Below are 27,003 nucleotides of genomic sequence, written 5' to 3' on the forward strand. Positions count from 1 at the left end.
CCACCGCCCTGGCCCTTGGGGAAGAGGGACATTCACCTGTAGGAAGACAAGAAGCTGGTCTGCCTATAGGCCCTGGGCGTGACCTCCCAGTTTTCCTCTGCCCCCCAGGCATCTCCTCCACTCAGCGGGGTCCATTTCAGGAAGGCTTCTGTTAAATAAAAAAGGTTTGTGACCAAGTTCCTCGCCAGCCCACTCGCCCAGGGACATGCCTCTCGGCTTTCCTGTGCCTGCCCCTCAGCACCTTCCCACCGGCTCCCATGAGGACCCCTTTCCTGGGCTCCCCACCTTTGCCCTTGGGGTTCCAGAGGAGGTTGCGTCCTATGGGTCTGCGCTCGCAGAAGCGGCCCAGGATGCAGGGCCTGCAGTCATCGGCGGGGGGCAGGCAGGTGCTGACGATGGGCCACAGGGCGGCGTGTTCTCAGGCCAGGATGCTCAGTCACAGGGCCTGGCAGTCCACCAGGTCGCGCCAGCACCTGCACACCCGGCGGCAGCGCCCGAGCAGCACGTGAGGGGGCACGTGGCTCTGCACCATCTCGAGCAGCTCTGTGGGCAGTTGGCCCAGACCCAGCGCCTCCTTGGGTTGGGGGTCCAGAGTGGGGACCCTGGCGGGCAGGACCCTGGAGGCTGAGGCGCACGTGGTCTCCTTGCCAGGCCCGGCTGCCTCTGCTGGAGAGCCAGTGTCAAGACATCAGGGACCTGCAGCCTCTACCAGCCCCGCCCCTGCCAGCCACCCCCCAAGACTGTCACCTCCTAAGCCCCCTCAGCCGCCTCCCCATCCTCACCACCCCCAGCCCCATCCTCAAGGCCCCAAACTCCCAACCCATCCTTGCCAGCAGGCGATCTAAGCCCCTCTCTACCATTTGCATCACAGCCCCCGGCAGCCAACCTCCTCTGCGACCTTGCAGACCCCCGAGTCCTACCCTGCATCTCAGCCAGTGCTCCTCGCAGGCAAGCCTTCATCTAGCTTCATGGGCCCCCATCTCTACCTCTGCCCTTTTTATTCTCCCGACCCTCCCTTCATAATACCCAACACCACTGCCGGCCACCTCCCCCTCCCATGCTCTTTCTGACTCCACAGTCTCTGTCTGCCCCTCCTTTCTTACTGTCATGCCCCCTCCTCCCTCTGCCTTGCCCCGACTTGCTAGCCAGCCCCTCCTGTGCCCACCTCCTGTATCCTCCAGACCCCCGCCTCCTTCAGGCTGTATTTGGACTGAGGGGGAACTGCCCAACCAAACCTCCCAGAGTAGGGGCCGCCAGGAGCCAGAGTCTGTCGCTCTTCGTCCGGACCAATGGCCCTTTGGAGTGTCCCTAATTAGGCTGTAAGGCCCTTGGTGCTGAACAACTGCTGCTATTTCAGTAAGGCAGGAGCCCTAATATCCATTAGCTCCTATAAAAATGATCACATTTAAGGACCCAGCATCTTGGAGATCATTGCACAGGAGAAAACAGGCTCCAGCAGGAGCCAGATGCACTTCTATCTGACTCCCTAAATGAGTGTTGTAACCAGTAATAACCCCAGTCAACCTTCATGGAGTCTTTTACTACCAGTCAGGGTAGCAACCCCTTGATGTAGGTATGGCTGTGTCCCCGCTTCACAAGTGAGGCCAAGTGACCTGCCCAAGCTCACACAGCTAGTAGGTGACAGAGCTGGGATTTGAACCTAGCCAGGCTGGCTCAAGAATCCTTGCTTTTAACCTCTATACCAACTCTATGCAAGAAAAATAAAAGGGGAGCTACCCATATAATTTTCAATATCAGCAAATAAAACTAGACGTGGATTCTTGCCCACATGGAACTTACCTTCTAGGGGGAGAGACATAGTGAACAGGAGGCATAGTAAGCAAATTATATACTGTTGGGAAATTATTAAAAATAAAATCCCCTGGGACTTCCCTGGTGGTCCAGTGGTTAAGACTCTGCTTCCATTACAGGGGGCACGGGTTCCATCCCTGGTCAGGGAACTAAGATCCCACATGCCACTGGGCTTGGCCAAGAAAAAAAAAATTCCCTGCCAATCCCCCCAAATCCTCTCCACAAATATAGAAGAGAATAAAACAGTTTTTTTTTTTAATGGAATAAGCATTAAATCAGACTGTAATTCACATGGGCCATGGTGAGCAGTAGAGGTGACATGGAAATTGTGTAGTATGTTAGAAGGTGATCATTGCTCTGGGAAATAGAGCAGGGAAGGGAAAATGGGGCCATAAGCAGTCTGGGAAGGGAGGCCCTGAATTCTGAGAGATGGATTGACTATTATATGGGCCAAATTTCTTTGCAATATGTACATTATCAAAAAAATTTTTACTATTGTTGTTTTCTAACATATCCCAAAGTGGAATAGTGTAAGGAGCGCCAACAGTTAACTCCCCACCGGATCTGGTTTCATCTCTACTCCCACCCACTTGCTCCCCCAGGCAATTTGAAGCAAATCTTAGAAACCACACCCTTCTGCCCTTGGCAATACATTATTTTTTGATGTAATGTTTAAGCCATGGGAATCTCTTTGATAATGAGATTATTAAAATTGATTATGACCCAATCTTGAGTTCAAAAACTGGTTTAAAAATAGTTAAAAATCTTCAAGTAAGATTAAAGGGCAGATACTGACAAGCAAATTTTCTTCTCCATTCTTTAATTTCCTCCTCAGAGACAGTCTCTGTTAATTCTTGGAATTACATCCCATGAGGTACTCTGATTAAGAAGAAAACCAAATATAATTGGGTTCCAAAAGGGCTTACCACTCAGAAGATAATGATTAGAGAGTAATAGCTCCCAGAAGAGGAGGGTGTACAAGGCACCCCAGGGGCCTTTTGGGAAAGTTATGGGTGCATTTTGGTGTCACAGTAATGGGCGTGCTATTGGGAAGCCGTGCACAGGACAGTGCCACCCAGGGGAGAACTATCGTGGATTCCTCCTCCTAGCCAATGTCCTGTGTGTTTTCATGTAGGAGGAAAGCTCCTGGAACTCACTGGAACTTTGGCTGGCATCATGTACAATTGGAACAAAGCCAATGCTTGTGAGCACTTAACTTTTAAATGGCCCAGAGGGAGTTCTTTTGACATTCTAGAGGAAGTCAGCTTGATAAAACACCTCTTCAAAATTCTGACCCCAAGAGAATAAAAGTATTCCTCTGAGAAAGCTTGAAGTTATAACTCTTATTAGGTCCTTGAAATGTATATTGCATCTATATTCATCAAAGATATTGGCCTGTAATTTTCTTTTTTGGTAGTGTCTTTGTCTGGTTTTGGTATCAGGGTGATGATGGCTTCATAGAATGACTCTGGGAGTGTTCCCACCTCTTCAGTCTTTTGGAAGAGTTTGAGAAGGATTGGTATAAGTTCTTCTTTGTATGTTTGGTAGAATTCCCCAGTGAAGCCATCTGGTCCTGGACTTTTGTTTGTAGGGAGTTTTTAAATTACAGAGTCTATTTCACTTCTAGTGATAGATTTGTTCAAATTATCTATTTCTTCGTGATTCAGTTTTGGTGGGTTGTATGTTTCTAGAAACTTGTCCATTTCTTCTATGTTATCCAATTTGTTGGCATATGACTGTTCATAGTATTCTCTTACGGTTTTTTGTATTTCTGCAACATCAGTTGTTATTTCTTCTCTTTCTTTTCTTTTTTTTCCTTTATTATTATTTTTTTTTGGCTGTGCTGCCCACATGTGTGATCTTAGTTCCCCATCTGGAGGTCGAACTTGTGTCCCCTGTAGTGGAAGCTCAGAGTCCTAACCACTGGACCACCAGGTAATTCCCATTTCTCCTCTTTCAATTCTTATATTGTTTATTTAAGTCCTCTCTCTTTTCTTCTTGGTGAGCTGGCCAGAGGTTTGTTGATTTTTTATCCTTTCAAAAAACCAGCTCTTGGTTTTATTAATTTTTTAAAATTAATTAATTAATTTATTTATTTATTTTTGGCTGCATTGGGTCTTCGTTGCTGCACACGGGCTTTCTCTAGTTGTGGCGAGCGGGGGCTACTCTTCATTGTGGTGTGCGGGCTTCTCATTGCGGTGGCTTCTCCTGTTGTGGAGTACAGGCTCTAGGCACATGGGCTTCAGTAGTTGTGGCTTGCGGGCTCTAGAGCACAGGCTCAGTAGTTGTGGCGCAGGGGCTTAGTTGCTCTGAGGCATGTGGGATCTTCCCAGACCAGGGCTCGAACCCCTGTGCCCTGCATCAGCAGGCGGATTCTTAACCACCGCGCCACCAAGGAAGTCCCAGTTTTATTAATTTTTAAAAAAAATTTTCTAAAGTGTATTTTATTTATTTCCTCTTTGATCTTTATTATTTACTTCCTCCTGATGAGTTTAGGTTTTCTTTATTCTTCTTTTTCTAATTCCTTTAGGTGGTAATGTATGTTGTTTACTTGAGTTTTTTTGTTTATTTGTTTTTTGAGGAAGGCCTGTTTCATTATGAACTGCTTTTGCTGCATCCTGTAGATTTTGTATGGTTGTGTTTTCATTGTCATTTATCACAAGGTATTTTTTAATTTCCTCTTTGATTTCATTGTTGACCCATTGATTTTTTAGTAGCATGTTGTTTAGTCTCCATGGAGTCGTTATTTTTCCTGTGGTTGATTTCTAGTTTCATGCTGTTGTGGCCTGAAAAGATGTTTAAAATAATTTCTATTCTCTTAAATTTGTTGAGGCTTGTTTTGTGTCCCAGTATGTGGTCTATCCTAGAGAATGTCCCATGTTCACTTGAAAACACTGTCTATCCTATTTTGTTTTGTTTTGTTTTTTGATATAATATACTGAAAATATCAAGTAAGCCTAACTGTTTTATTGTGTCATTCAGGATCTCTATTGCCAAAAACAGACCTTTCTAGGCAGATAGGCCAAGGTCTGTTAATCCTTTCTGTTATTTCATCAGGCAGTTATTTAATCAATGTGACCATCATGATGCCAATGGTTGTATTTTATTTATGTAGGAGAATGTCCATACTTGTAGAAAATACACATGAAAGGATTTTGCTGTGATGTTGATAGTGCATCAAGTTGGAAATGTAATCAGTGTTTCACAGGGGAAAAAAAGTTCTATGTGCCATTCCTACAACTTCTCTATAAGTTTGGGATTGTATCAAAATAAAAATATATTAAATATATATAGAGAGAGAGAGAAGAGGAGAGAACTGATGGGGGAGTGGATTGAAGACTGACCATAAGTTGATAACTGATTCTGGGTAATAGATACATGCAGCATACAATACTCTTCTCTCTACATTTGCTTATATTTAGAATTCTCTATAACAAAATAAAAACCCTGTCAGCAAAGATGCCTTCTAAATGTGGTTATTTCTGGAAAGGAAGGGAAATTGCATTGGAGGATGCTTTACATTTGTCTATAACATAGTATTTCTACACACACATAGGAAATGAGAAATTCAGATAAGCAAAATCAATAGGTACAAAAATCTTCACCACTATATGCTGAGCACCATTGCAGTAACCCTGTAAAAATTTAGCTCATATTCTTATTTGTCTGAATATATATATATCCAGAATGCAATCCAGAATACAAATATAAGGATATCTATACATATATATATATGTATATAATTTAAATTTGCCATATATATATACACATACCTACATATATGCACATATGTACAATATAAATAGAAGTATATATTCATCCAAATTAAATTATATGGTTGCTTTTTTTTTGAGCCAATTGTCTCCACCTTTCCCTTCCTGTAAATGCCATCTCATATTCCTCATATCCAAATTCCTCCAGTTGACCTAAAAATATCCTCCAGAGCTAAATTGTCTGAACCAGTATCTACTCCAGGACCACACACTACATGTGGTCATGATTCTTAGGTCTGTTTCAACCTGTCACACTCCCCTTTTGATGATACTGGCAAAACACTGTCCCCAGTGGGTGTGTCCCATGCTTGTACTGCAGGTGGTGGGGCAGTTCAGGGTGGATACATCAAAGGCAGCAGCAGGCTTCATCTGCACTACATCAGGAGACTGGAACTCCTTAGGGATCCTGCAGCAGTGAGGCTAGCCACGACCCCTGGACTGGGGTGGGGACAGCCGGATCCTGCTATTGCTTGGTTCTCTCTCACCCTCATCATGACTAGAATGTCACCAATGTGGTGTCACTGTGACACTGTACCCACATCCACCACCTGCCTAATGCTTTTAACCCTAATTGATCATCTTTGACTCCATGATTTCCTTAGAGCTTGGGAAACAGGGTGCTAACACTTCCATGCTCTTGACTGGAGAACACCTTCTATAGGTGTTTTCTTCTGTACAATTTTCCCTCCTCAACTGGGACAACTCCTTACTGTGAACCAAGTAGTCACCAATGCAGAAACACTGTATTTCTATTAAAAAGACATGAGACACTATTGGCAAAATAATACCTTTATTACCTATGATTGGTTGATATATTCCTGATTTATTCTTTCCATGTTTGAAAAGAATTTCAAAATAACAAAATAATTTTATACACCATACAATTCAGGGTAAGGCTGGACTCAGGAGACCACTTGATTTTTCACAGGGTGGGCAGAACCCTCTGTCCCCATACATTTTTTTGAGGTAGTCTGACTTTCAGCTCTGAGTCCTGGTCCCAGTCTTGAAACGCCATGGGGTTAAGTTCACCACCCGTGGGGGCTGGAATTTTCTCTGCCATAGGAATGAGCTTCTAGGAGACAAGGGTAGAGGGCACTGGGGCCGAAACAGAGGGCCTGGTGTGGGTGGAGGGTGAGAAGCCCTCTCACGATCCAGTGTTTCCCTGTGCTTATCACTGCGTCTCCACTCAGTAAAACAGGGGCTGCCTTAGAGCAGCAGCAGCCAGTAAATCTGATGGAGGAACTTTCTTATAGTAGCTTCCAGAACCTGAAGACAGGGCCCAGTAGGAACTTCGACCGGATCCAGGAGATCCCAGGATGCCAGGGAGCTACAAGCCCTTGATTACTGAGATGGCCCTGCCAATGGGTCCAGCTTCTGGAAGGCATGGTCAGGTAGTTTTCAAGGACAGCCCTCGACTAGGACAGACAGACCTGCACGATGACACTGGAATTCGTCACAGAGATTCCATACTGCTCATTTCTGAATTCCAAGTCCCAGATGCGGCATTCAAAAGACACAAAGCGAACGCCCTTCTTGAGGTTGGAGAACACGTGGCTGACCTGTAGGAAGGAAAAGAGGTAAGCCTCATTGTGACATAGGCTTCCTCTCAAAAGCTGAGTTGGGGTCCTCAGGCAGGTGGTATTTTCCATAGATGGCTGTGACAATGTCTCCACAGGTACTTCTAGAATCATGCCACTCCTTATCCAAGGATAGAGTCTAATTCCTGTTCCCTTGAATCTGGGCAGGTTTCCTTGTAACCAAGAGTGTGATGGAAATGACGCTGAGTGACTTTTGCTAAGTGACTTCCAAGGCTGGGTCAGAAAGGCAATGCAGCTTCTGCTGGTTTCTCCAGAAGCCTCATGGTGGAGGCTTGAGCCACCAAGAAGCAGCTGACTGCCCTAAAGCTGCCATGCTGTGAGGAAGCCCAAACTAGACCAAGCAGAGAGAGCCCATAGCCAAGCTCTGAGACTAAACCAAGAGATGCTTGGCCAGCCACCAGCTGTATACACACTCACATCCTGCCCTGCCCTTCAGCCCCAGCCAGTGTCTGAAGGCAACTACATGAGAGAATGGAGCCAGAAGCACCCAGCAGAGCCCTACTTATAGAAACCACGAGAGGTGATAAAATGAGTGCTGATGCTATTAAGCCACTATATTTGAGGGGCAATTTTTCATGCAGCCATAGATTATCATAAGCCCCACTGTCCTTTCCCACACCCCAGAGACTCACCCGAGGAGAGACGCTGTTTCTCCACTTCCAGATGGGAAAAGGCAAAGGAGAGAAATGATCCAGGATGGCCTGGTTGGCATCTAGAAGTCGGACAGTTAGCTGATATATACAGTCAGTTCTTTGTTGGTCCTTCCGCCTGTGGGAGAAGGGAGACCTTGAAGGCTGGACTTGCCATCCCATCTCTTTGGGGGTCTGCCTGCTTCACCTGAATGGCCTTCCCATGTATGCAAGTACAAAATAGTTTTGTGATCCCCAGGACTGACACCATTAGTGTCACTTAGGAGTTTGGCCCCTCTGCATACCCAATGAATCCGTCTGCACTAAACTCTCTCCCCAGCTGGTCTGCATGCACATTCATTTCAGAAGTAATGACCTAAAGCCGTGCTCTTCAGGGTACCTCCTCCCATATTATTTCTCATTCTATATTTCACTGGTGGCAAAAGATGTCATTTCCAATGTGTACAACCGTGATGTTTTAAGATACAATTTTCTTATCAGCCATTTACAAGGATCCAGAGGAATCTAGATAAATTGGTGATGGGCTATCCAGCAATATTCAAAGACACAACATCCAATGTCCTTCAATGGTAAATGGATAGATTATGGTATATTCATGTAATGGAATATTATAAAGCCATGAAAGTAAACTAACTGCAGCTACATACAATTATGGATGAATTTACAAATGTGTTATTGATTGAAAGAAGCCAGATACAAACTATATACTGTATGACTCAATATGTATTAAGTACCAAAATGGACAAGACTTATCTATGGTGACAGAATTCAGGATGGTGCTACCCTTGGGTTGAAAGTGATGGGGAATGGTGCATGAGGGATGCTGAGGGTGGGGTTTGCTGGAAACATTCTGTTCTTGATTTAGTGAATGTATTCACTTCGTAATAATTCACTGAGTTGCACAACCAAGACGTGCATTTTTGATGTTAGAAATTAAAAATTTAAAAACAAGAGTAATAGGTGGTATAAATACACAAACAAGTAAGTATCTCCTTTTACAGAGATTTCACATCACTCCACTTCTGGGACTTAGATGTCCATTCTACTTCTCCCACAGAATTTTGTCCTAATGTAGTACTAATATATTTTTAAATTCTTCTGACTTACCTTTCATACTGTTTGTGCCAACCCTCCCCCCCACACACACAAAGAATATAATTAGAAATTTAAAATTTTTCCTGTGACCATAAAACTCTAAGCATTAACATTTTTTCTTTTGGATTAAATTATTTCCTACTAGCGATTCCCAGACATTGCTGCAGATTGGAATCATCTGGAATCTTGAAATGATACCTTATAGAAAAGCATTTAGACCTGTCCAAAGGTAACGTCTTTGCTGTCCACTACTGGGAGGTAATCTCTGGACCCTTGGACTGTTATGTCTGACGGGAGTATGTTTGTTCACCTGGGGACCTTGGGTCACATTGAATAGCCTGCCAATATGATTTGGTGGGGGCTGGCCACATCCACATAGTCTATAATGGGAGCAAACCACAGCAGGAAGACCAACAATGTGACTTAGGATGCCTCACGCAGTATCAGTTGACCTGGAGGCTGAGATGAAACACAGGATAAAGCCCCTATAAACTCAGGTGAGCTTCCCTGGTTGGCAATATTCCATGCGTACTGTCACCATTGGAGGCCAGGACAGTCATGTGTCCTGACCCCATGCGGAGAGGGCAATGGAAGTCTGGTATCCCCTGGATGCTGCCCTGTGATCTTCCCCTTGGCTAATTTTAATCTGTATATTTTCCATGTAATAAACTAATTGTATAATAGTTTCCATTCAGTTCTGTCTTTCTAGTCAATTACTGAGCCTGAGGGTGGCTTTGGGAATCCCCCAAACTGGCAGTTGGAAGGTGGTCTTGACATTGTGCCCTTTAACTTCATAGTTGGCTCTAAACTTCTCACAGATGTTGATGCCTGGCTCTCTCAGCCTAGACACTCTATTTAATTGGTATAGAGTGTGACCCAGATATTGGGAGTTATAGATATTTTGGGTGATGTATGACAAAACTGGGGAGTCACTGATTATTACAATCAACTGGTACACCATTGCTCAAAGCCACACAACCATGCTACAATAGTTTGATAAAGGATTAAATTAAAAACAAAAGTTGATTGGAAATACACCTCCTAAAGATATGGATTTGCAGAGGGAGGAAGTTTACGGTGCCTTGATTGAAAGTGAATGTGGTAAGGCCAAAATTTTAAATGGTCACTCTTCCTGTCTCTCAAGTAGTCTTTACATCTGGGGACCACGCAACACAGTGAGGGACTTTCATTTTCTGTAAAACTGAAGAAGGATTGTGAGATAGGAATTGGGAAAGGATAACTAGATGCTCCCACTATCGATGTGAACTGTAGTGAGTTGTTTTAGAACAAGGAACATAAAACTGTAGAGGACTTGGATTTTACCTTGCTTAAAATCATCTGGGTCCTGTATCCCCTGGAAGGTGCTCATGGACCCCAGTTTCAAGACCATCACTACAGAGCACAAGGGTCAGACAAGTATGAGTCTAATGCCAGGCCCTGCCAAGTCTTAGTTGTGCCACCAGGGAAAAGTCACCTCCCCATTCCGAACTTCTCAGTTTGAGGTTCCAAAAATAATTTTCCCACAGGATCAAGGATCATGAAGGGTACTGAAACAGCTCAAACTTCAAAGCACTGGCTTTGTGTTTGACATATAACCCTATCTTATAAAGATAGGGAAACTGAGGCACACTGTGACTGGCCCAAGGCCACAAAGCTGGGAAGCCAGGGTTTGAACTTGAGAGGTTCTGGCTCCAGAATCTGACCTTTAGCCAACTCTCCTACCTTGCCTCCTCCTAAACCAAGGAGCATCTCATTCACAGACAAAACTTAGTTGGGCCCAAGTCCTCTGTATAGGATCCAAACTGGCATCTTCCAATCCAGGTCCCTTTGGGGGTTAGGGGATGGGTTCAGGGAATGTACTCTGCTAAGTACTAAAGTTATGATGGTGGTTAAGTCTCATTTCCCTACCTGCTTTATCCTAAGGGGCTGTTAGGAGGCCTAAATAAAGTCACCCAGGGACTTCCCTGGTGGCGCGGTGGTTAAGAATCCACCTGCCAATACAGGGGACATGGGTTCGATTCCTGGTCGGGGAAGATCCCACATGCCACGGAGCAACTAAGCCCGTGTGCCACAACTACTGAAGCCAGTGCGCCTAGACCCCGTGCTCCGCAACAAGAGAAGCCACAGCAATGAGAAGCCAGGTAACCACAACGAAGAGTAACCCCTGCTCTCCACAACTAGAGAAAAACCCACGCACAGCAACGAAGACCCAACGCAGCCAAAAATAAATAAATAAATAAATAAAAATGGGCTGTTTTTATCATCACACTCACCAGTCAGAGACACAAATCTCAATCTTTCCACTATCCAGGAGTTCCGGCCAGAAGCCCTCCTTCTCCAGGTCCAACACTTGCTTCTTGTGATACCCACTAGGAAAGAAGGAGAAAGGTCAATGAGGACCAGGCAAGTACTCAACAACCGCCCTTGGGGAATAGGGACATTCACCTGTGGGCAGACAGGAAGCTGGTCAGCATATAGGCACTAGGTATGACCTCCGAGTTTTCCTCCTCCGCCGCCCAGCCGTCTTCACTACTCAGCACCGTCCATTTCAGGAAACCTTCTGTTAAATGAAAACGGTTTTTCCCCACGTTCCTTGCCATCCCACCCGCCCAGGGATAAGTCCCCTGGGGTTTCCCGCGGGGACCTGCACCTCCAGCTCCTCCCTTGGGATCCAGTTCCACCCCACCCACGGAGTCCAAGCGCCCCCCGCATCCGACCCTTCCTACCGGCTCCCTTGAGGAGGACCCCTTTCCTGGGCTCCCCACCTTCGCCCTTGGGGTTCCGGAGGAGGTTGCGTCCTATGGGTCGGAGCTCGCAGAAGCGGCCCAGGACGCAGGGCCTGGGGTCGTCGGCGGGGGGCAGGCAGGTGCGGAGGACGGGTGACAGGGCGGCGTGGTCTCGGGCCAGGATGCTCAGCCACAGGGCCTGGCAGTCCACCAGGTCGCGCCAGCGCCGGCACACCCGGCGGCAGCGCCCGAGCAGCACGTGAGGGGGCACGTGGCTCAGCACCATCTCGAGCAGCTCCGTGGGCAGCTGGCCCAGACCCAGCGCTTCCTCGGGTTCAGGCTCCAGCGCGGAAACACCGACTAGCCAGTTCCTGGAAGCCGAGGCACCCATGGTCTCCTCACCAGGCTCGGCTGCCACTGTGGGAGAGCCAGTGTCAAAACGTCAGGGACCTGCAGCCATGACAGCCCGCCCCTGCCAACTACACCCCAAGACTGTCACCCCCCAAAGCCCGTCAGCCGCCTCCCCATCCTCACCACCCCCAGCCCCATCCTCAAGTCCCCAGACTCCCAGCCCGTCCTTGCCAGCGGACCACTGCAGCCCCCTGCAGCCAACCCCCTCTGTGGCCTCACTGACCCCTTGGAGTCCTACCCTGCATCTCGGCCAGTGCTCCTGGAAGGCTGGCCTTCACCTTGTTTCATGTGCCCCCATCTCTAGTCTGCCCTTTTTATAGGCCTGCCCCTCCCTAACACCCAGCACCACCCACACCCCTGCCCCTCCCCCTGCCCCTCCCACTGCCCCACCTTACCTGTCTCCCAGTCTCTGCCTTACCCTCCCTTCTCACTGTCGTGCCCCCCCTTCACCTTGCAGCAATTTACAAGCCAGCCTTTCCCACCCCCCCAACCCCCCCGTATTCTCTAGATACCCCCTCCATCGGACTGTATTTAGACTGGGGGGTTAATATGGAACCGAATGCCACACGGAAGACGTTGTCGGACATTTATCAATACAAATGTTCTAGAAATTGTATGAGGTTCCTAAAATTTGAAATATCCTGTTATGTGGTCAGTCACAATCCTAGTTATTATCTTAAAATGCTGTATGTCACAGAAACAGCCAAATTTCCTTGACAATTGCATTGTAATCGGTCTTCAACCATGCTTTTTAAGTCTTTTGTCATTCATAGACAGTTACTGTCTTACTCTGATGCTTTTACAAACATGCTTGTAGATGACTTGCTTTTACACTACAAAACTAAATTAGACTTGGTAGCAAAGGGACTTTCACTTTGTATGATGGTTATTTCAGAAATGACTCTCTTATTTATTTATATATTTATTTTTGGCTGCGTTGGGTCTTCCATTGCTGCGCGCAGGCTTTCTCTAGTTGCCGCCAGCGGGGGCTACTCTTCGTTGCGGTGCGTGTGCTTCTCATTGTGGTGGCTTCTCTTGTTGTGGAGCACGGCTCTAGGCGGGTGGGTTTCAGTAGTTGTGGCGCTCCGGCTTAGTTGCTCTGCGGCATGTGGGATCTTCCCGGATCAGGGATGGAACCCATATCCCCTGCATTGGCAGGCGGATTCTTAACCACTGCACCACCAGGGAAGTCCCAGGAATGACTTTTATGGAAGGCTTCTGAAGAAGTGGTAATAGGGTCTCCTTTAACTGTCTCACCGTCAGTTGAGTCTCTTCTAAACTCTCAGCACACTCAGCACAATTCTATAAGCCAACTAACTTCTTATGAAGTATTGTTGCTTTCTGCACCTAATACTACCCTGGTTTTCCTTTTTCTTTTCTTTTTTTTTTTTTGTTTTTGGCTGCGCCGTGACAGACTTTTAGTTCCTGACCAGGGATCGAACCTGGGTGCCCGGCAGTGAAAGCACCAAGTCCTAACCAGGGAATTCCCTGGGAATTCCCAATATTACCCTGGTTTGATGTAATAACATTAATCTTGCAACTTTGCTTCCAGCATCACAGCAAGAAAAAAATCATGATTGCATTTTGTTAACAGATTATATTCTTGCTCCCAGGAATGACTTACAAGAAGTCCCTGTTGATAATGCTGATGTAATTAGATTTACAGATGGGTCGTACTTAAGGGATGAGCAGGGACATTACCAAACTGGATATACAATAACGCCCACAGTGGGCATAATTGAAAGCTCTTATTTACCAGAAACAAAGTCAGTACAACATGCCAAATTAATTTCCTTAACTCTAGGATGTCAATTAGTTAAAGACCAGGTAACAAATACTTATACTGACAGTTACTATGCTTTTGTAGTGGTACACAACTTCGGAATGCCATGAAAACAATGAGGTTTTTAACAACTTCAGGGCAACCTATAAAAAAAATAGAAAACAGGATGCCGAGTTATTAATTGCTATATAACTGCCAAAGCAGTTAGCAATTATTAAAACACCAGGGCATTCCAAATCTGACACTATGGAAGCTAAAAGGAATCAGCTTGCTGATGCTGCAGCCAAACAGTTAGCTTTAAACATTCATCCTGTCCAGCCTTGAAACTGTCCACTCTTCTCCATTAACCCTGCTAATCCAGTAAAAGATTTCTTTCTACAGGTTCAGGAAATCGCCACTAATGAAGAGAAACAGATATGGCAACAAAAAGGAGGTATTTTGATCCCACCACACAAATACGGTTTAGATATGATAAAACAAAACAAAACAAAACTTACAGTGTCTATTGAAGCCCAATTTGCCGATACTCCAGCATGTACATTCTTTAACCCATTGGGCATCTGAGAAAATGGTTTTATGGGGGAAACAATATTTTGGAAACTTTCACCCATGATGGTTCAAAGGAAACATATTACATTATTGGCAGGCCTTACTGACATACTTAAAAAAAATTGGGGGACTTCCCTGGTGGTCCAGTGGTAAAGAATCCGCCTTACAATGCAGGGAACACAGGTTTGATCCCTGGTTGGGGAACTAAGATCCCACATGCCGCAGGGCAGCTAAGCCCGCGTGCCACAACTATTGAGCTCACGCACCTCAACTAGAGCCCGAGAGCTGCAAAGTACAGAGGCCACACACCCAGGAGCCCGCGCACCACAACTAGAGAAGAGAAAACCCGCATGCCACAACTAGAGAGAAACCCGCGCACTGCAACGAAGAGCCCGCGTGCTGCAGCGAAAGATCCCATATGCCTCAACGAAGATCCTGTGTGCCACAACTAAGACCCAATGCAGCCAAAAATACATAAAAAAATAAATAAGTAAAATAAATAATAAATAAATCTTTAAAAAAAATTGGGATCTACTTTTACAAAGAGCTCCCAGGAGGTGGAAAGGATCATGGATTATAACCCAGGGATTTTGCTTATTGGAAAGGACATCAAATAAAAGATTCTTTGCAGCCACGATGGAAAGAAACTTTTCAGATATTATTAACTAATCCATGCACAGCCAAACTGAGAGACATTAATTCAAGGATTCACATCTCTCATCCTCCACCTGAATGGACTTTGACGGCTGTTTCTAGCACCTGACTTCAACTAAGACAGGCGTCACCAAGTTAGGAAGAGAAGATGACAACAGCAGTAGCTGACAGCTGACCCAAGAGTCTGGGCCAGGCCTGAAAGACTCATCCTACCAGTTCAAATGTACTGTTACCGAAAGTCTGTCTTGAAATCAAAATTAAAAGTTATTTTTTTTATTTCTAGCCATGTTTTTGCCCCAAAACCCTTTAGTAATGCTATCACAATGTATTACTACTGGGGGCAATTTAACTGATCGTTGGATTTGTCATTAAATTCCTTGGTCAATAAGGCCAATAGAAGCCCCTCATAATTCTCATCATTGACTTTTCAGATGTTCCTATAATCTACAAAAAGTTTCCCCATCAGCATATAGCTCCAAGTTTACTACATTCAGTTAATTTATACAATTCTGAAGTTTCTGGGATGAGACTGTGATGTTGCAAAAGCAAGTAGCTCTTGATTTTTAAAACTGCTTTGCAGGGGGAAGTGTGCTAGAATCCAGACAATGTTGTACTTTCATATCAGATGAGTCCTCTAATATAACCATCTAATGACTCTCATACAAAATAAAAATTTCTACATTGAAGAACCCACTTTCTAGTCTAAATGAAATCTTTGGTAAATGGTTCAGTTTTGGGCATTCATGGCTTAAATCTCCACTTCTGACTTTGTTACTGTTATTGGTTCTGGCGATTGTGTTCTATATCATTTATAGAGTAATAATCTCTTGTGCATCTCAATGTATATATATTCAAAACTCCAACGAAAATAATGATGTCTAAATGACTTGAAACTATTGATCATATCTATTGTTCTATATAAAAGGGCATGCACAATGCACATACAGGGTAAAATTGGCATAAGTCCTATTGAAACTGACTGATAAAATTGACTATCAGTCCTTGTGAAGCATTCTACTAGCATAACCCCTAAAAGGAAAGGAAGAACTGGGCTGTTAAGACTGGCAGCAAAGGACATGATGGATCCAGGGCAGGTAAGCAACCATCATGGCATCAGAGGCCAAATATTTGATCACCTGGTGCTTTCTATAGGAATATTAATGATCAAAAGGGGGAAAATGATGAAATAAAATCTATATTTTGAGGCAGGAAAAGAAAAAATTAAACATAAAATTGTCTCTGTGTTTTTTTTAGGCCTCCTGCCTCCCTAATGTGGGGTGTGTATCTGCATTACACATAACCAGAGCTCCCCAAAATGCCTGCTCAAATGAAAGATCAATTTTTTTTCTTCTGATGCTGGTAATATAACTTTCTAAAGAATAGCGTTCTTTCCCAGTTCTGTAGGGGGTCATGGTGAGTAGCTGCTTGCTTTGTACTTTCTTACCTGGACTAGGTACCCTTGGTGAACTTTATGTAAAGTATCAGTAGGTTACATTGATGTGTAATGTTTTGTCTAGAAAATGTGTATGACTGTGCCTTTGACTTCTAAAACGCAGAAGAGTTCTTGGAGCTTTGTGAGAATCTGCTTCCTGGGTTATAATCCTCAGTTTGGCATTTTTGCATTTTCATCTACAGGTGCAATTAATTGGAGCTCTCTTACCTGTGGGAGTGACGACATGGTACTATCACATTGGAAAATTGTTTGGCAGCACCTACTAGAGCTGAATATATACCTACACCATGACATGTATTCATCTAAAACAATAAAACAGCCAGTTATTTTACTAGGAAAACAAGGTTATTCAGAAGCAGTGAAGAATTGCAGTTTGGGATATGAAAATATGGTGGTTGAACCACATGCAAGTCCTCTAAAGCAAAGGAGAGGGAATTCTTTTATAGAGGAGAGAGCATGTTTGGAGGGACTGTTATAAACAAAAAGTCCATTGGAGGAAAGGAGATGTTCTAAGTATAGAGGCTTTTTCATTGGCTGAGTTGTGACAATCTCTCATTGGCCGAGCTGTTGCCAGGCAAAGAGAAAATCTTTCTTCCTCCTGCTGGCTGTAGTAAAGTAGTGTCACTTCCTGCCAGAGATGCAAGGTAGGTCTCTTCCTTATGGGATCTGACATGGAGGGGTACCTGTGTGACAGCTCTCCTTTCTGGCCTCCTGACTCCATTTTATTTTATTTTTATTTTTAAAATATATTACTTATTTATTTTGGCTGTGCTGGGTCTTAGTTGCAGCACATGGCATCTTTAATGGTGGCATGCGCACTCTTAGCTGCAACATGCATTCAGGATATAGCTCCCTGACCAGGGATCAAACTGGGCCCACTGCATTGGGAGCGCAGAGTCTTACCCACTGGACTGCCAGGGAAGTCCCCCTGACTCCAATTTAGCGAGGTTTCTCTTTGTTAATTTTCACATGCACAGTTGTACTCCCAGGTATGAGAAATGTGTGCCCATAAAGATAGATACTAGAGGACTTCCCTAGTGGCACAGTGGTTAAGAATCCACCTGCCAATGCAGGGGACATGGGTTTGATTCTTAGTTGGGGAAGATCACACATGCCGCAGAGCAACTAAGCCCATGAGCCACAACTACTGAGCCTGTGCTCTAGAGCCCTCAAGCCACAACTACTGAGCCTGTGTGCCACAACTACTGAAGCCCATGCACCTAGAGCCCGTGCTCCGCAACAAGAGAAGCCACTGCAATGAGAAGCCCGAGCACCGCAACGAAGAGTAGCCCCCGCTCGCCGCAACTAGAGAAAGCCTGCCAAAGCCAGACCCAAAGCAGCCAAAAATAAATAAATTTTTTTTAAAAAGATAGATACTAGAATGTTCACTGCAGGTTTATTGATCAGAGACTCAAACCAGAAACGAACCAATGTCCACCCACAGCAGATAAATAAATCAAGAGTATTCAGCAAAGAGAAGAAACAAGCTACAGCCACTTGCAAAAACATGGATGGACTTTAGAAGCCTAAGGTTAAGGGAAATAAACCAATGCAAAGGAGCAAGTGCCACGTGATTCTGTTTAATATACTTCAGGAAAGACGCCATCAGTGATGCTAAAAGTCAGGACAGCAGTTACCCTGAAGGCACAAGAGGCCGTGTCTGATTTCTCAGTCAGTGGCTGGTTATAGATGGGCTCTGGTTACACTTTTCTGTGTGCACATTATACTTCAATAAAAACTTAAAACACAAACATAAAAAAAAAAAGTGAGCTTGTTTCAAAGTTAAAAAAATTTAAATTCCATAAATGATCCAGCAATCCCACTTCTGGATAAATACCCAAAAGAATTGAAAGCAGAGTCTTGAAGAGATATTTTTACACCCATATTCACATAAATATTCACAACAGCCATAGGTGGAAGTAACCCATGTGTCCCTTAACAGATGACTGGTTAAACAGAATGTGGTGTTGACACGCAGTGGAATATTATTTAGCCTCAGAAAGGAAAGAAATTCTGATACATGCTGCAACATGGACTTTGAGGACATTATGCTAAGAGAAATAAGCCAGACACAAAAAAAGACAAAAATTGTATGATTCCACCTATAGGAGGTTCCTAGAATAGGGAAATTCATTGAGACCAAGTAGAATGGTGGTTGCTGGGGGTTGAGGAGGAGGGAATGCAGAGTTATTGATTAATGGGTCCAGAGTTTCCACTGTACAAGGTGAAAAAAGTTCTGGAGATGGGTTGCACAACAATGTGAATGTACTTAAAATTATTAAACTCGAAAATGGTTAAGATGGTTAAATTTGATATTTTACAATTTAAGAATATTTTTTATTAAAAATTTTTTAAAATTCTATTTACAAAATCTTAAGGTGGCTCAGCATAAATCCAACAAAAGATATACAATATTTTATGAAAAAATTTATAAAACTTTATTGAAGGGCATTAAAGAAGAGTTAAGTATTGACACACAAGAGGACAAGATCTCCAGGTAACAATATGGACTAATCCAAAAGCACATCCTCAGGACAAACATGAAGCTTTGGGTTGATGAGTACAATATATCATTTCCATAAAACTTAAGAACACATTAAAAAAATGCTATATAATAATTGTGAGACAAACATATGTAGAAAAAGGAGAACGTAACCCAAAGTGTGTGCCTTCCCAGGACGGTGGCTGGGGGTGGGGAGTGGCATTGGAGGGAGGGGGCAGATATGGAGTGTTTGGTTTGTCCCAGCTAAGGTTTGAGACCTGGCAGTCTTGGCTTCAGAACTGATGCTAACAGTTCCTCTAGGCTCCATGCCAAGTTCACGGACTGCTGGTGGAGAAGGGCCTGGGGCTCAGGGCACCTGCCTCTACCTGACCCCCGAGAGCCAGACTCCTGGTTGATACTGGCTGCCTCCAGTCACTGCCCTGATCAGATGCCCCGCACAGCAGGTTAGAGGCGGGCTCAGGAGCCTCCTCCCTGTGGACCGAGGTTCAGCTGCGTGACTTTGGGCAGGCTGCTGCCTCCCCAAGCTTTTTTTCTCATTTTGTAAACTGGGATGGTAGCAAGGCCTACATCAAGGGGGAGTTGAGAGGAGTTGATGAAATAGTGCTCCTAAGATGAGCAGCAAAGTGCCTGGGATGGGAGAGGGCACTGTTATTACTGATGTTATTATTATCATTATGCTCCCCGGGTGAAAGGGTCAAGAAAGGTTGGCCGTCATCCAAGGGGAATCCCCATAGCCCTTGACCTCCCCATCCCATGCAGAGACAGAGTCCTCATCAGAAGTCTACTTCTCTAGGGAAATGGCAACCGCATCCCCACTAACACCAACCTCTCCATGGGGTGGCGCAGTGCTGGGGTTCAGATCCCTCTGAGCTGGGCAAGTCACTTGCCTTCTATCAGAAGCTCAATTTCTTCCTGAATTTTCTGTGGGCAGTCACATTTGTTCCCAGAGGTGGACAACAATTTCCTAACATGGCCCATAACTGTCACCCCTCTGTAGCCCCATGCAGAAGAATCTAGACCCTCAACTGGACCCAGGAGATCCCAGGATGCCAGGGAGCTACAAGCCATTGATTATTGAGATGGCCCAGCCAATGGGCCCAGCTCCTGGAAGGCACGGTCAGGTAGTTTTGCAAGGACAGTCCACGACCAGGACAGACAGACCCACACAATTACACTGGAGTTGGGCAGATAGACTCCATAATGTTCAGACAAGAACTCCATGTCCTGGACCCAGTGTTCACAAGACACAAAGCGGACGCCCTTCTTGAAGTTGGAGAACACATCGTTGACCTGTAGGAAGGAAAAGAGATAAGTCTCATTGTGCCTTCAAAAACTGAGTTGGGGGCCTTCTGACAGGTGGTATTTTCCATAGATGGCTGCAACGATGTCTCCACAGGTACTTTTAGTTCCACATGTACTTCTAGAATCACGACACTCCTCTTCCAGGGGTGGAGTCTACTTCCCATCCCCTTGAGTCTGGAGGGGTTTCCTTGTAACCAAGAGTGTGGTGGAAGTGATGCTGAGTGACTTTTGCTAAGTGACTTCCAAGGCTGGGTCAGAAAGGCAATGCAGCTTCTGCTGGTTTCTCCAGAAGCCTCATGGTGGAACCCTGAGCCACCAAGAAGCAGTCTGACTGCCCTGAAGCCACCATGCTGTGAGGAAGCCCAAGCCAGACCAAGCAGAGAGATCCCACGGCCAAGCTCTGAGACTAAACCAAGAGCTGCTTGGCCAGCCACCAGTTGCTGTACACACACTCACACCCCACCCTGCCCTTCAGCTCCAGCCAGTGTCTAATGCAACCACATGAGAGACCAGAGCCAGAAACTCCCAGCAGAGCCCTACTCATAGAACACATGAGAGGTGAGAAAATGACTGCTGTTCATATCAAGCCACTAAATTTTGGGGCAATTTGTTATGCAACAATAGTTCATCATAGCCTCCACCATCCTTTCCCCTCACCCCTCTCAGAGACTCACCTCAAAGGAGACATTGCTTCTCCACTGCCGAATGGGCATAGGCACAGAAGAGAAATGATCCAGGACGGACTGGTTGGCATCTAGAAGTTGGATAATTAGATGATATATATTGTCAGTGCCTTGTCGGCCAGCCCACCTATGGGAGAAGGGAGAGCTTGAAGACTGGACTTGCCACTCCATCTCTTTGGATGTCTGCCTGCTTCACCTGAATGGCCTGTGCATGTATGCAAATCTAAAATGTGGTCCCCAGGACAAGCACCATCAGTGTCACTTGGCAGCTTGGACCCTGCGTATACCCAATGAATCCATCTGCACTAAACACAAGCTCCCCAGCTTGTCTGCATGCACATTCATTTCAGAAATAATGACCTAGAGCCGTGCGCTTCAAGGTACCTCCTCCCATAGGCTTGTCCAAATGTATGGTCTTTGCTCTCTGCTTCTGGGATGTAATCTCTGGACCCTTGGAATGTTATGTGTGACAGGACTAACCTTGTTTGCCTGGGGACCTTGGGTCATACTGGACAGCCTGCAAATATGATTTGGTGGGGGCTGGCCACGTCCACATAGATAGTCTATAATGGGGGCAAGCCACTCCAGGAAGACCAACAATGTGGTTTAGGATGCCTCACTCAATCAGTTGACCTGGAGGCTGAGATGAAACATATAATAAAGCCCCTATAAACTCAGGTGAGCTTCCCTGGTTGGCAATATTCCATGCGTACTGTCACCATTGGAGGCCAGGACAGTCAGGTGTCATGACTCCACGGGGAGAGGGCAATGGAAGTCTGGTGTTGGATACTTCCCCTGGATGCTGCCCTGTGATCTTCCCCTTGGCTAATTTTAATCTGTATCTTTTCCCTGTAACAAACTAATTGTATAAGAGTTTTCATTCAGTTCTATGTCTTTCTAGTCAATTACTGAGCCTGAGGGTGGCTTTGGGAATGCCCCTATCTGGCAGTTGGAAGGTGGTCTTGACATTGTGGTGGTCATTAACTTTGAAGTTGGCTCTAAACTTCTCACAGATGTTGATGCCTGGCGCTCTCATTTTAGACACTCCTATTTAATTGGTATGGAGTGTGACCCAGGCATTGGGAGTTGTAAATATTTCTGGGTGATGTATGGCAAAACTGGGGAGTCACTGATTATTACAGTCAACTGGTACACCATTGCTCAAAGCCACACAAACATGCTACAATAGTTTGATAAAGGATTAAGTTAAAAACAGAAGTTGATTGTAAATACATCTTCTAATGAGATGGATTTGCAGAGGCGGCAGTTTATGGTGCCTCGATAGAAAGTACATTTGGGAGACTTCCCTGGCGGTCCAGTGGTTAAGACTCTACACTCCCAATGCAGGGGGCCCGGGTTCAATCCCTGGTGAGGGAACTAGACCCCGGATGCCTCAACTAAAGATCCTGCACGCAGCAACGAAGATCCCGTGTGCTGCAACTAAGACCTGGCACAGCCAAATAAATAAATATTTAATAAATAAATAAACAAACAAACACCTGGGTTTCCAAATTCCTCATCCCTCATTATCAGGTTGGGCAGAGAATGTACCATTTTTAAAAAAAAGTTAATGTGGTAAGGCCAAAATTTCAAAGGGTCACTTTGCCTGTCTCTCAAGTAGTCTTTCCCTCTGGGAACCACACAACACAGTGAGGGGCTTTCTTTTTCTGCAAAACTGGAGCGTTACGAGATAGCATTTGGGAAGAATAACCAGTGATACTTCCACCATAGATGTGATCTGTAGCTGATTAATTTGAGAACAGGGAACATAAAAGAGTAGAGAATTTAAAATTATCCGGGTCTTGGAAAGTCTTCATGGACCCCAGTTTCAAGGCCATCACTACTGAGCATGAGTTCTGGAGTCAGACATGTATGAACCCCATGCCAGTTCCTGCCAAGCCCTAGCTGTGCCACCAGGGGACGTCACCTCCCCTTTCTGAACTTCGCAATTTGATGTTTCAAAACACACTTTCCCACAGGATCAAGGATCATGAAGGGTGCTGAAAGAGCTCACACTTCAAAGTACTGGCTAGGTACCTGACATATAACCCAATCTTACAAAGATAGGGAAACTGAGGCACACTGTGATTTGCCCAAGCCCTCAAAGCTGGGAAGCCAGGGTTTGAACTTGGGAGGTTCTGGCTCCAGAATCTGACCTCTTAGCCCACTCTCTCCTATCTTGCCTCCTCCTAAACCAAGGGGCATCTCATTTACAGAGTTGGGCTCAAGTCCTCTGTATAGGATCCAACCTGGCATCTTCCAATCCAGTTCCCTTTGCAGGTTAGGAGAGGGTTCAGGGAGTGTACTCTGCTGGGTACTAAAGCTCTGATGGTGGTGAAGTCATTTCCTACCTGCTTTATCCTAAGGGGTTGTTAGGAGGCCTAAATGAGGTCACCCATGCCAACATCAGCGCTCAGCAAAAGGGCTGTTTTATCATCACACTCACCAGTCAGAGACACAAACCTCCATCTTTCCACTATCCAGGAGTTCTGGCCAAAATCCCTCCTTCTCCAGGTCCAACACTTGCTTCTTTTTGTGACACCACCTAGGAAAGAGGGAGAAAGGTCAAGAGAACAGGGAAGTACTCACCACCGCCCTGGCCCTTGGGGAAGAGGGACTTTCACCTGTAGGCAGACTGGAAGCAGATCTGCAAAGGGGCCCTAGGCATGGCCTCCCAGTTTTCCTCCATAGCCAGGGCACCACAACCGTGCACAACCATCGATTTCTGGAGGACTTCTGTTAGAGAAAAAACGTTTGTGACCAAGTTCCTGGCCAGCCCGCCAGCCCACGGAGAGAACCCATGGGTTTCCCATGAGGCCACGCCACTCCAGACCCTCCCACAGGTTCCCTTGAGGACCCCTTTCCTGGGCTCCCCACCTAGGCCCTTGGGGTTCAGGAGGAGATTGCGTCCTATGGGTCTGCGCTCGCAGAAGCGGCCCAGGATGCAGGGCCTGGGGTCGTTGGCAGGGGGCAGGCAGGTGCTGACGATGGGCCACAGGGCGGCGTGGTCTCAGGCCAGGATGCTCAGTCACAGGGCCTGGCAGTCCACCAGGGCGCGCCAGCGCCAGCACACCCGGCGGCAGCGCCCGAGCATGTGTGAGGGCGTGTCGTGGCTCAGCACCATCTCGAGCAGCTCCGTGGGCAGTTGGCTCAGACCCAGCAGCTCCTCGGTTTCGGGCCCCCAAGCGGGGACTCGGGCGGGCAGGCCCCCAGAGGTCGAGTTGTCCATGGTCTTCTCACCAGGCCCAGCTGCAACGCGGGAGAGCCAGTGTCATACTTCAGGGTGTCAGGGACCTGCAGCCTCTACCAGCCCCGCCCCTGCCAGCCACCCCCAAGACTGTCACCCCCTAAGCCCCCTCAGCCGCCTCCCCATCCTCACCACCCCCAGCCCCATCCTCAAGGCCCCAAACTCCCAACCCGTCCTTGCCAGCAGGTGATCTAAGCCCCTCTCTACCATTTGCATCACAGCCCCCGGCAGCCAACCTCCTCTGCAACCTTGCAGACCCCCGAGTCCTACCCTGCATCTCAGCCAGTGCTCCTCGCAGGCAAGCCTTCATCTAGCTTCATCTACCTCTGCCCTTTTTATTTGCCCGCCCCTCCCTTCTTAATACCCAACACCACCGCAGGCCACCTCCCCTGCCCCATGCTCTTTCTGACTCCACAGTCTCTGTCTGCCCCTCCTTTCTTACTGTCATGCCCCCTCCTCCCTCTGCCTTGCCCCGACTTGCTAGCCAGCCCCTCCTGTGCCCATCTCCTGTATTCTCCAGACCCCCGCCTCCTTCAGGCTGTATTTGGACTGAGGTGGAACTGCCCAACCAAACCTCCCAGCGTAGGGGCTGCCAGGAGCCAGAGTCTGTCGCTCCTTGTGCACACCAGTGGCCCCTTGGAGTCTCCCTAACCAGGCTGTAAGGCCCTTGGTGCTGAACAACTGCTGCTGTTTGGGTCAGACACCTGGGCAGGAGGCTTTGTATTCATTAGGTCGTATAAAATTCTCATCACCTTTAAGGATCCAGCCTCACTAGCTTGGAGATCATTGCACAGGAGAAAACAGGCTCCAGCAGGAGCCAAATGCATTTCTATCTGACTCCCTAAATGAGTGCTGTAACCAGTAATAACCCCAGCCAAACTTCATGGAGCCTCTTACTACCAGTCAGGGTAGCAACCCCCTGAGATAGGTATGGCTATGTCCCCACTTCCCAGGTGAGAAAACTGAGGCCAAGTGACCTGCCCAAATCAAACAGCTAGTAGGTGACAGAGCTGGGATTTGAACCTAGCCAGGGTAGCTCTAGAATTCTTGCTTTTAACCTCTATACCAACTCTGTCCAAGAAAAATAAAAGGGGAGCTACACATACAATTTTCAATATCAGCAAGTAAAACCATCATTGATTTTTGCCCACATGGAACTTACTTTCTAAGGGAGAGAGATATGGTGAACAGGAGACAGATTAAGCAAATTAGATACTGTTAGGAAATCATTAAAAATAAAATCTCCTGCCAACCCCCAACATCCTCTTCAAAAATGCAGAAAAGATGCAAACAGTTTTTTTATGGAGTAAGCATTAAATCAGACTGTAATTCACATGGGCCATGATGAGCAGTAGATGTGACATGGAAATTGTGTAGTATGTTAGAAGGTGATCAGTGCTCTGGGAAATAGAGCAGGGAAGGGGAAAAGGGCCATAAGCAGTTTGGGTGGGGAGACCCTGAATTCTGAGAGATGGATTGAATATTATATGGGTCAAATTTCTTTTCGATACATACACTGTCAACACAATTTTTACCGTTGAAGTTTTCCAACATATCCCAAAGTGGAAGAGTATAACGAGCTCCAGCAGTTAACTCGTGACCAATCTGGTTTCATCTCTACTCCCACCCACTTGCTCCCCCAGGCAATTTAAAGCAAATCTTAGAAACCACACCCTTATGCCCATAGCAATACATTATCTTAATGTAATTTGTAAACTGGGGGAATCAGTTTGATAATGAGATTATGAAAATTGATGATGACCCAATCAGGATTTCAAAAAGTGGTTAAAAAAAAAGTTTGAAAACTTTAAGTAAGATAAAAGAGCAGAGACTGACAAGTCAGTTTCCATTCTTCAATTTCCTCCTCAGACACAATCTCTGTTAATTCCTGGAATTACACCCCATGGTGTACTCCAGTTAAAAAGAAAAATAGGGACTTCCAGGGTGGCGCAATGATTAAGAATCCGCCTGCCAGTGCAGGGGACATGGGTTCGAGCCCTGATCCAGGAAGATCGCACATGCCGCAGAGCAACTAAGCCCATGTGCCACAACTACTGACCCTGCGCTCTAGAGCCCCCGAGCCATAACTACTGAGCCCGCGTGCCACAACTACTGAAGCCCGCACTCCTAGAGCCCGTGCTCCGCAACAAGAGAAGCCCGCACACCACAACGAAGAGTAGCCCCCTCTCGCCACAGCTAGAGAAAGCCCACACACAGCAATGAAGACCCAACACAGCCAAAAAAAATTAAATAAATAAAAGAAAAATATAATTGGGTTCCAAAGGCTTACTGCCTAGAAGAAAAGGATTAGAGAATAATGGCTCCCAGGAGACGAGGGTGTACAAGGCACCCCAGTGGCCTTTTGGGAAAGTTGTGGGTGCATTTTGGTGTCACGGTAATGAGAGTGCTGTTGGGAAGCCATGCACAGGACAGCGCCACCCAGGGGAGAACTGTCCTGGACTCCGCCTCCTAGCCAATGTCCTGTGTGTTTTATGTAGGAGGAAAGCCTGTTAATCTGAGCCTAGAACCCAAATTAGTTTGCCTGTAAATGTAAAGAGTATTAATAGACACTGAATGGTCCAGGAACGCAACTTCTGAGTCAATTGGAAGAGTTTCCTCGGCTTTGTTGGCACTTTACTAGTTGTTACGATCCAGTTCAGGAAACTGCAAAATCTCTTCATCTAGGCAGTGCCAGCTGTGGGTTTTATGGAGCTTTAGGGATCCACAGAGAGTTCTGAACATCCTGGGGATTTTTCAGATACAC

At 46.0% G+C, this 27,003-nt stretch overlaps 2 protein-coding genes across 2 annotated transcripts; both read right to left on the bottom strand.

Moving 5' to 3' along the window:
• Positions 1-7,000: 7,000 nt before the first annotated feature.
• On the bottom strand, positions 7,001-12,045 carry LOC133077680 (F-box only protein 27-like). The gene is made up of 4 exons (XM_061172461.1): positions 11,615-12,045; positions 11,202-11,297; positions 7,816-7,951; positions 7,001-7,144 (listed from the first exon to the last, which is right to left on the bottom strand). The coding sequence occupies exons 1-4, from the start codon at positions 12,043-12,045 to the stop codon at positions 7,001-7,003; spliced, it is 807 nt and encodes a 268-aa protein (XP_061028444.1).
• Positions 12,046-12,052: 7 nt separating this feature from the next.
• On the bottom strand, positions 12,053-24,221 carry LOC133077681 (F-box only protein 27-like). The gene is made up of 7 exons (XM_061172462.1): positions 24,025-24,221; positions 23,870-23,973; positions 23,617-23,728; positions 23,439-23,537; positions 20,984-21,119; positions 20,155-20,297; positions 12,053-12,071 (listed from the first exon to the last, which is right to left on the bottom strand). The coding sequence occupies exons 1-7, from the start codon at positions 24,219-24,221 to the stop codon at positions 12,053-12,055; spliced, it is 810 nt and encodes a 269-aa protein (XP_061028445.1).
• Between the last annotated feature and the right edge of the window lie 2,782 nt (positions 24,222-27,003).

Source organism: Eubalaena glacialis, chromosome 18 (genome assembly GCF_028564815.1).
Source record: "Eubalaena glacialis isolate mEubGla1 chromosome 18, mEubGla1.1.hap2.+ XY, whole genome shotgun sequence".
Classification (NCBI taxonomy): domain Eukaryota; kingdom Metazoa; phylum Chordata; class Mammalia; order Artiodactyla; family Balaenidae; genus Eubalaena; species Eubalaena glacialis.

What these genes read in the sequence shown, in the direction of transcription:
- LOC133077680 (XM_061172461.1), bottom strand. Translation starts at nt 12,045, where the DNA reads ATGGGTGCCTCGGCTTCCAGGAACTGGCTAGTCGGTGTTTCCGCGCTG. An exon ending in GGGGCGCTTGGACTCCGTGG is followed by an intron (nt 11,298 to 11,614) that starts GTGGGGTGGAAC and finishes CTTCTTTCCTAG; the next exon opens with TGGGTATCACAAGAAGCAAG. An exon ending in GAAACAGCGTCTCTCCTCGG is followed by an intron (nt 7,145 to 7,815) that starts GTGAGTCTCTGG and finishes TCCTTCCTACAG; the next exon opens with GTCAGCCACGTGTTCTCCAA.
- LOC133077681 (XM_061172462.1), bottom strand. Translation starts at nt 24,221, where the DNA reads ATGGACAACTCGACCTCTGGGGGCCTGCCCGCCCGAGTCCCCGCTTGG. An exon ending in TGCTTCCAGTCTGCCTACAG is followed by an intron (nt 23,538 to 23,616) that starts GTGAAAGTCCCT and finishes CCTCTTTCCTAG; the next exon opens with GTGGTGTCACAAAAAGAAGC. An exon ending in GAAGCAATGTCTCCTTTGAG is followed by an intron (nt 20,298 to 20,983) that starts GTGAGTCTCTGA and finishes TCCTTCCTACAG; the next exon opens with GTCAACGATGTGTTCTCCAA.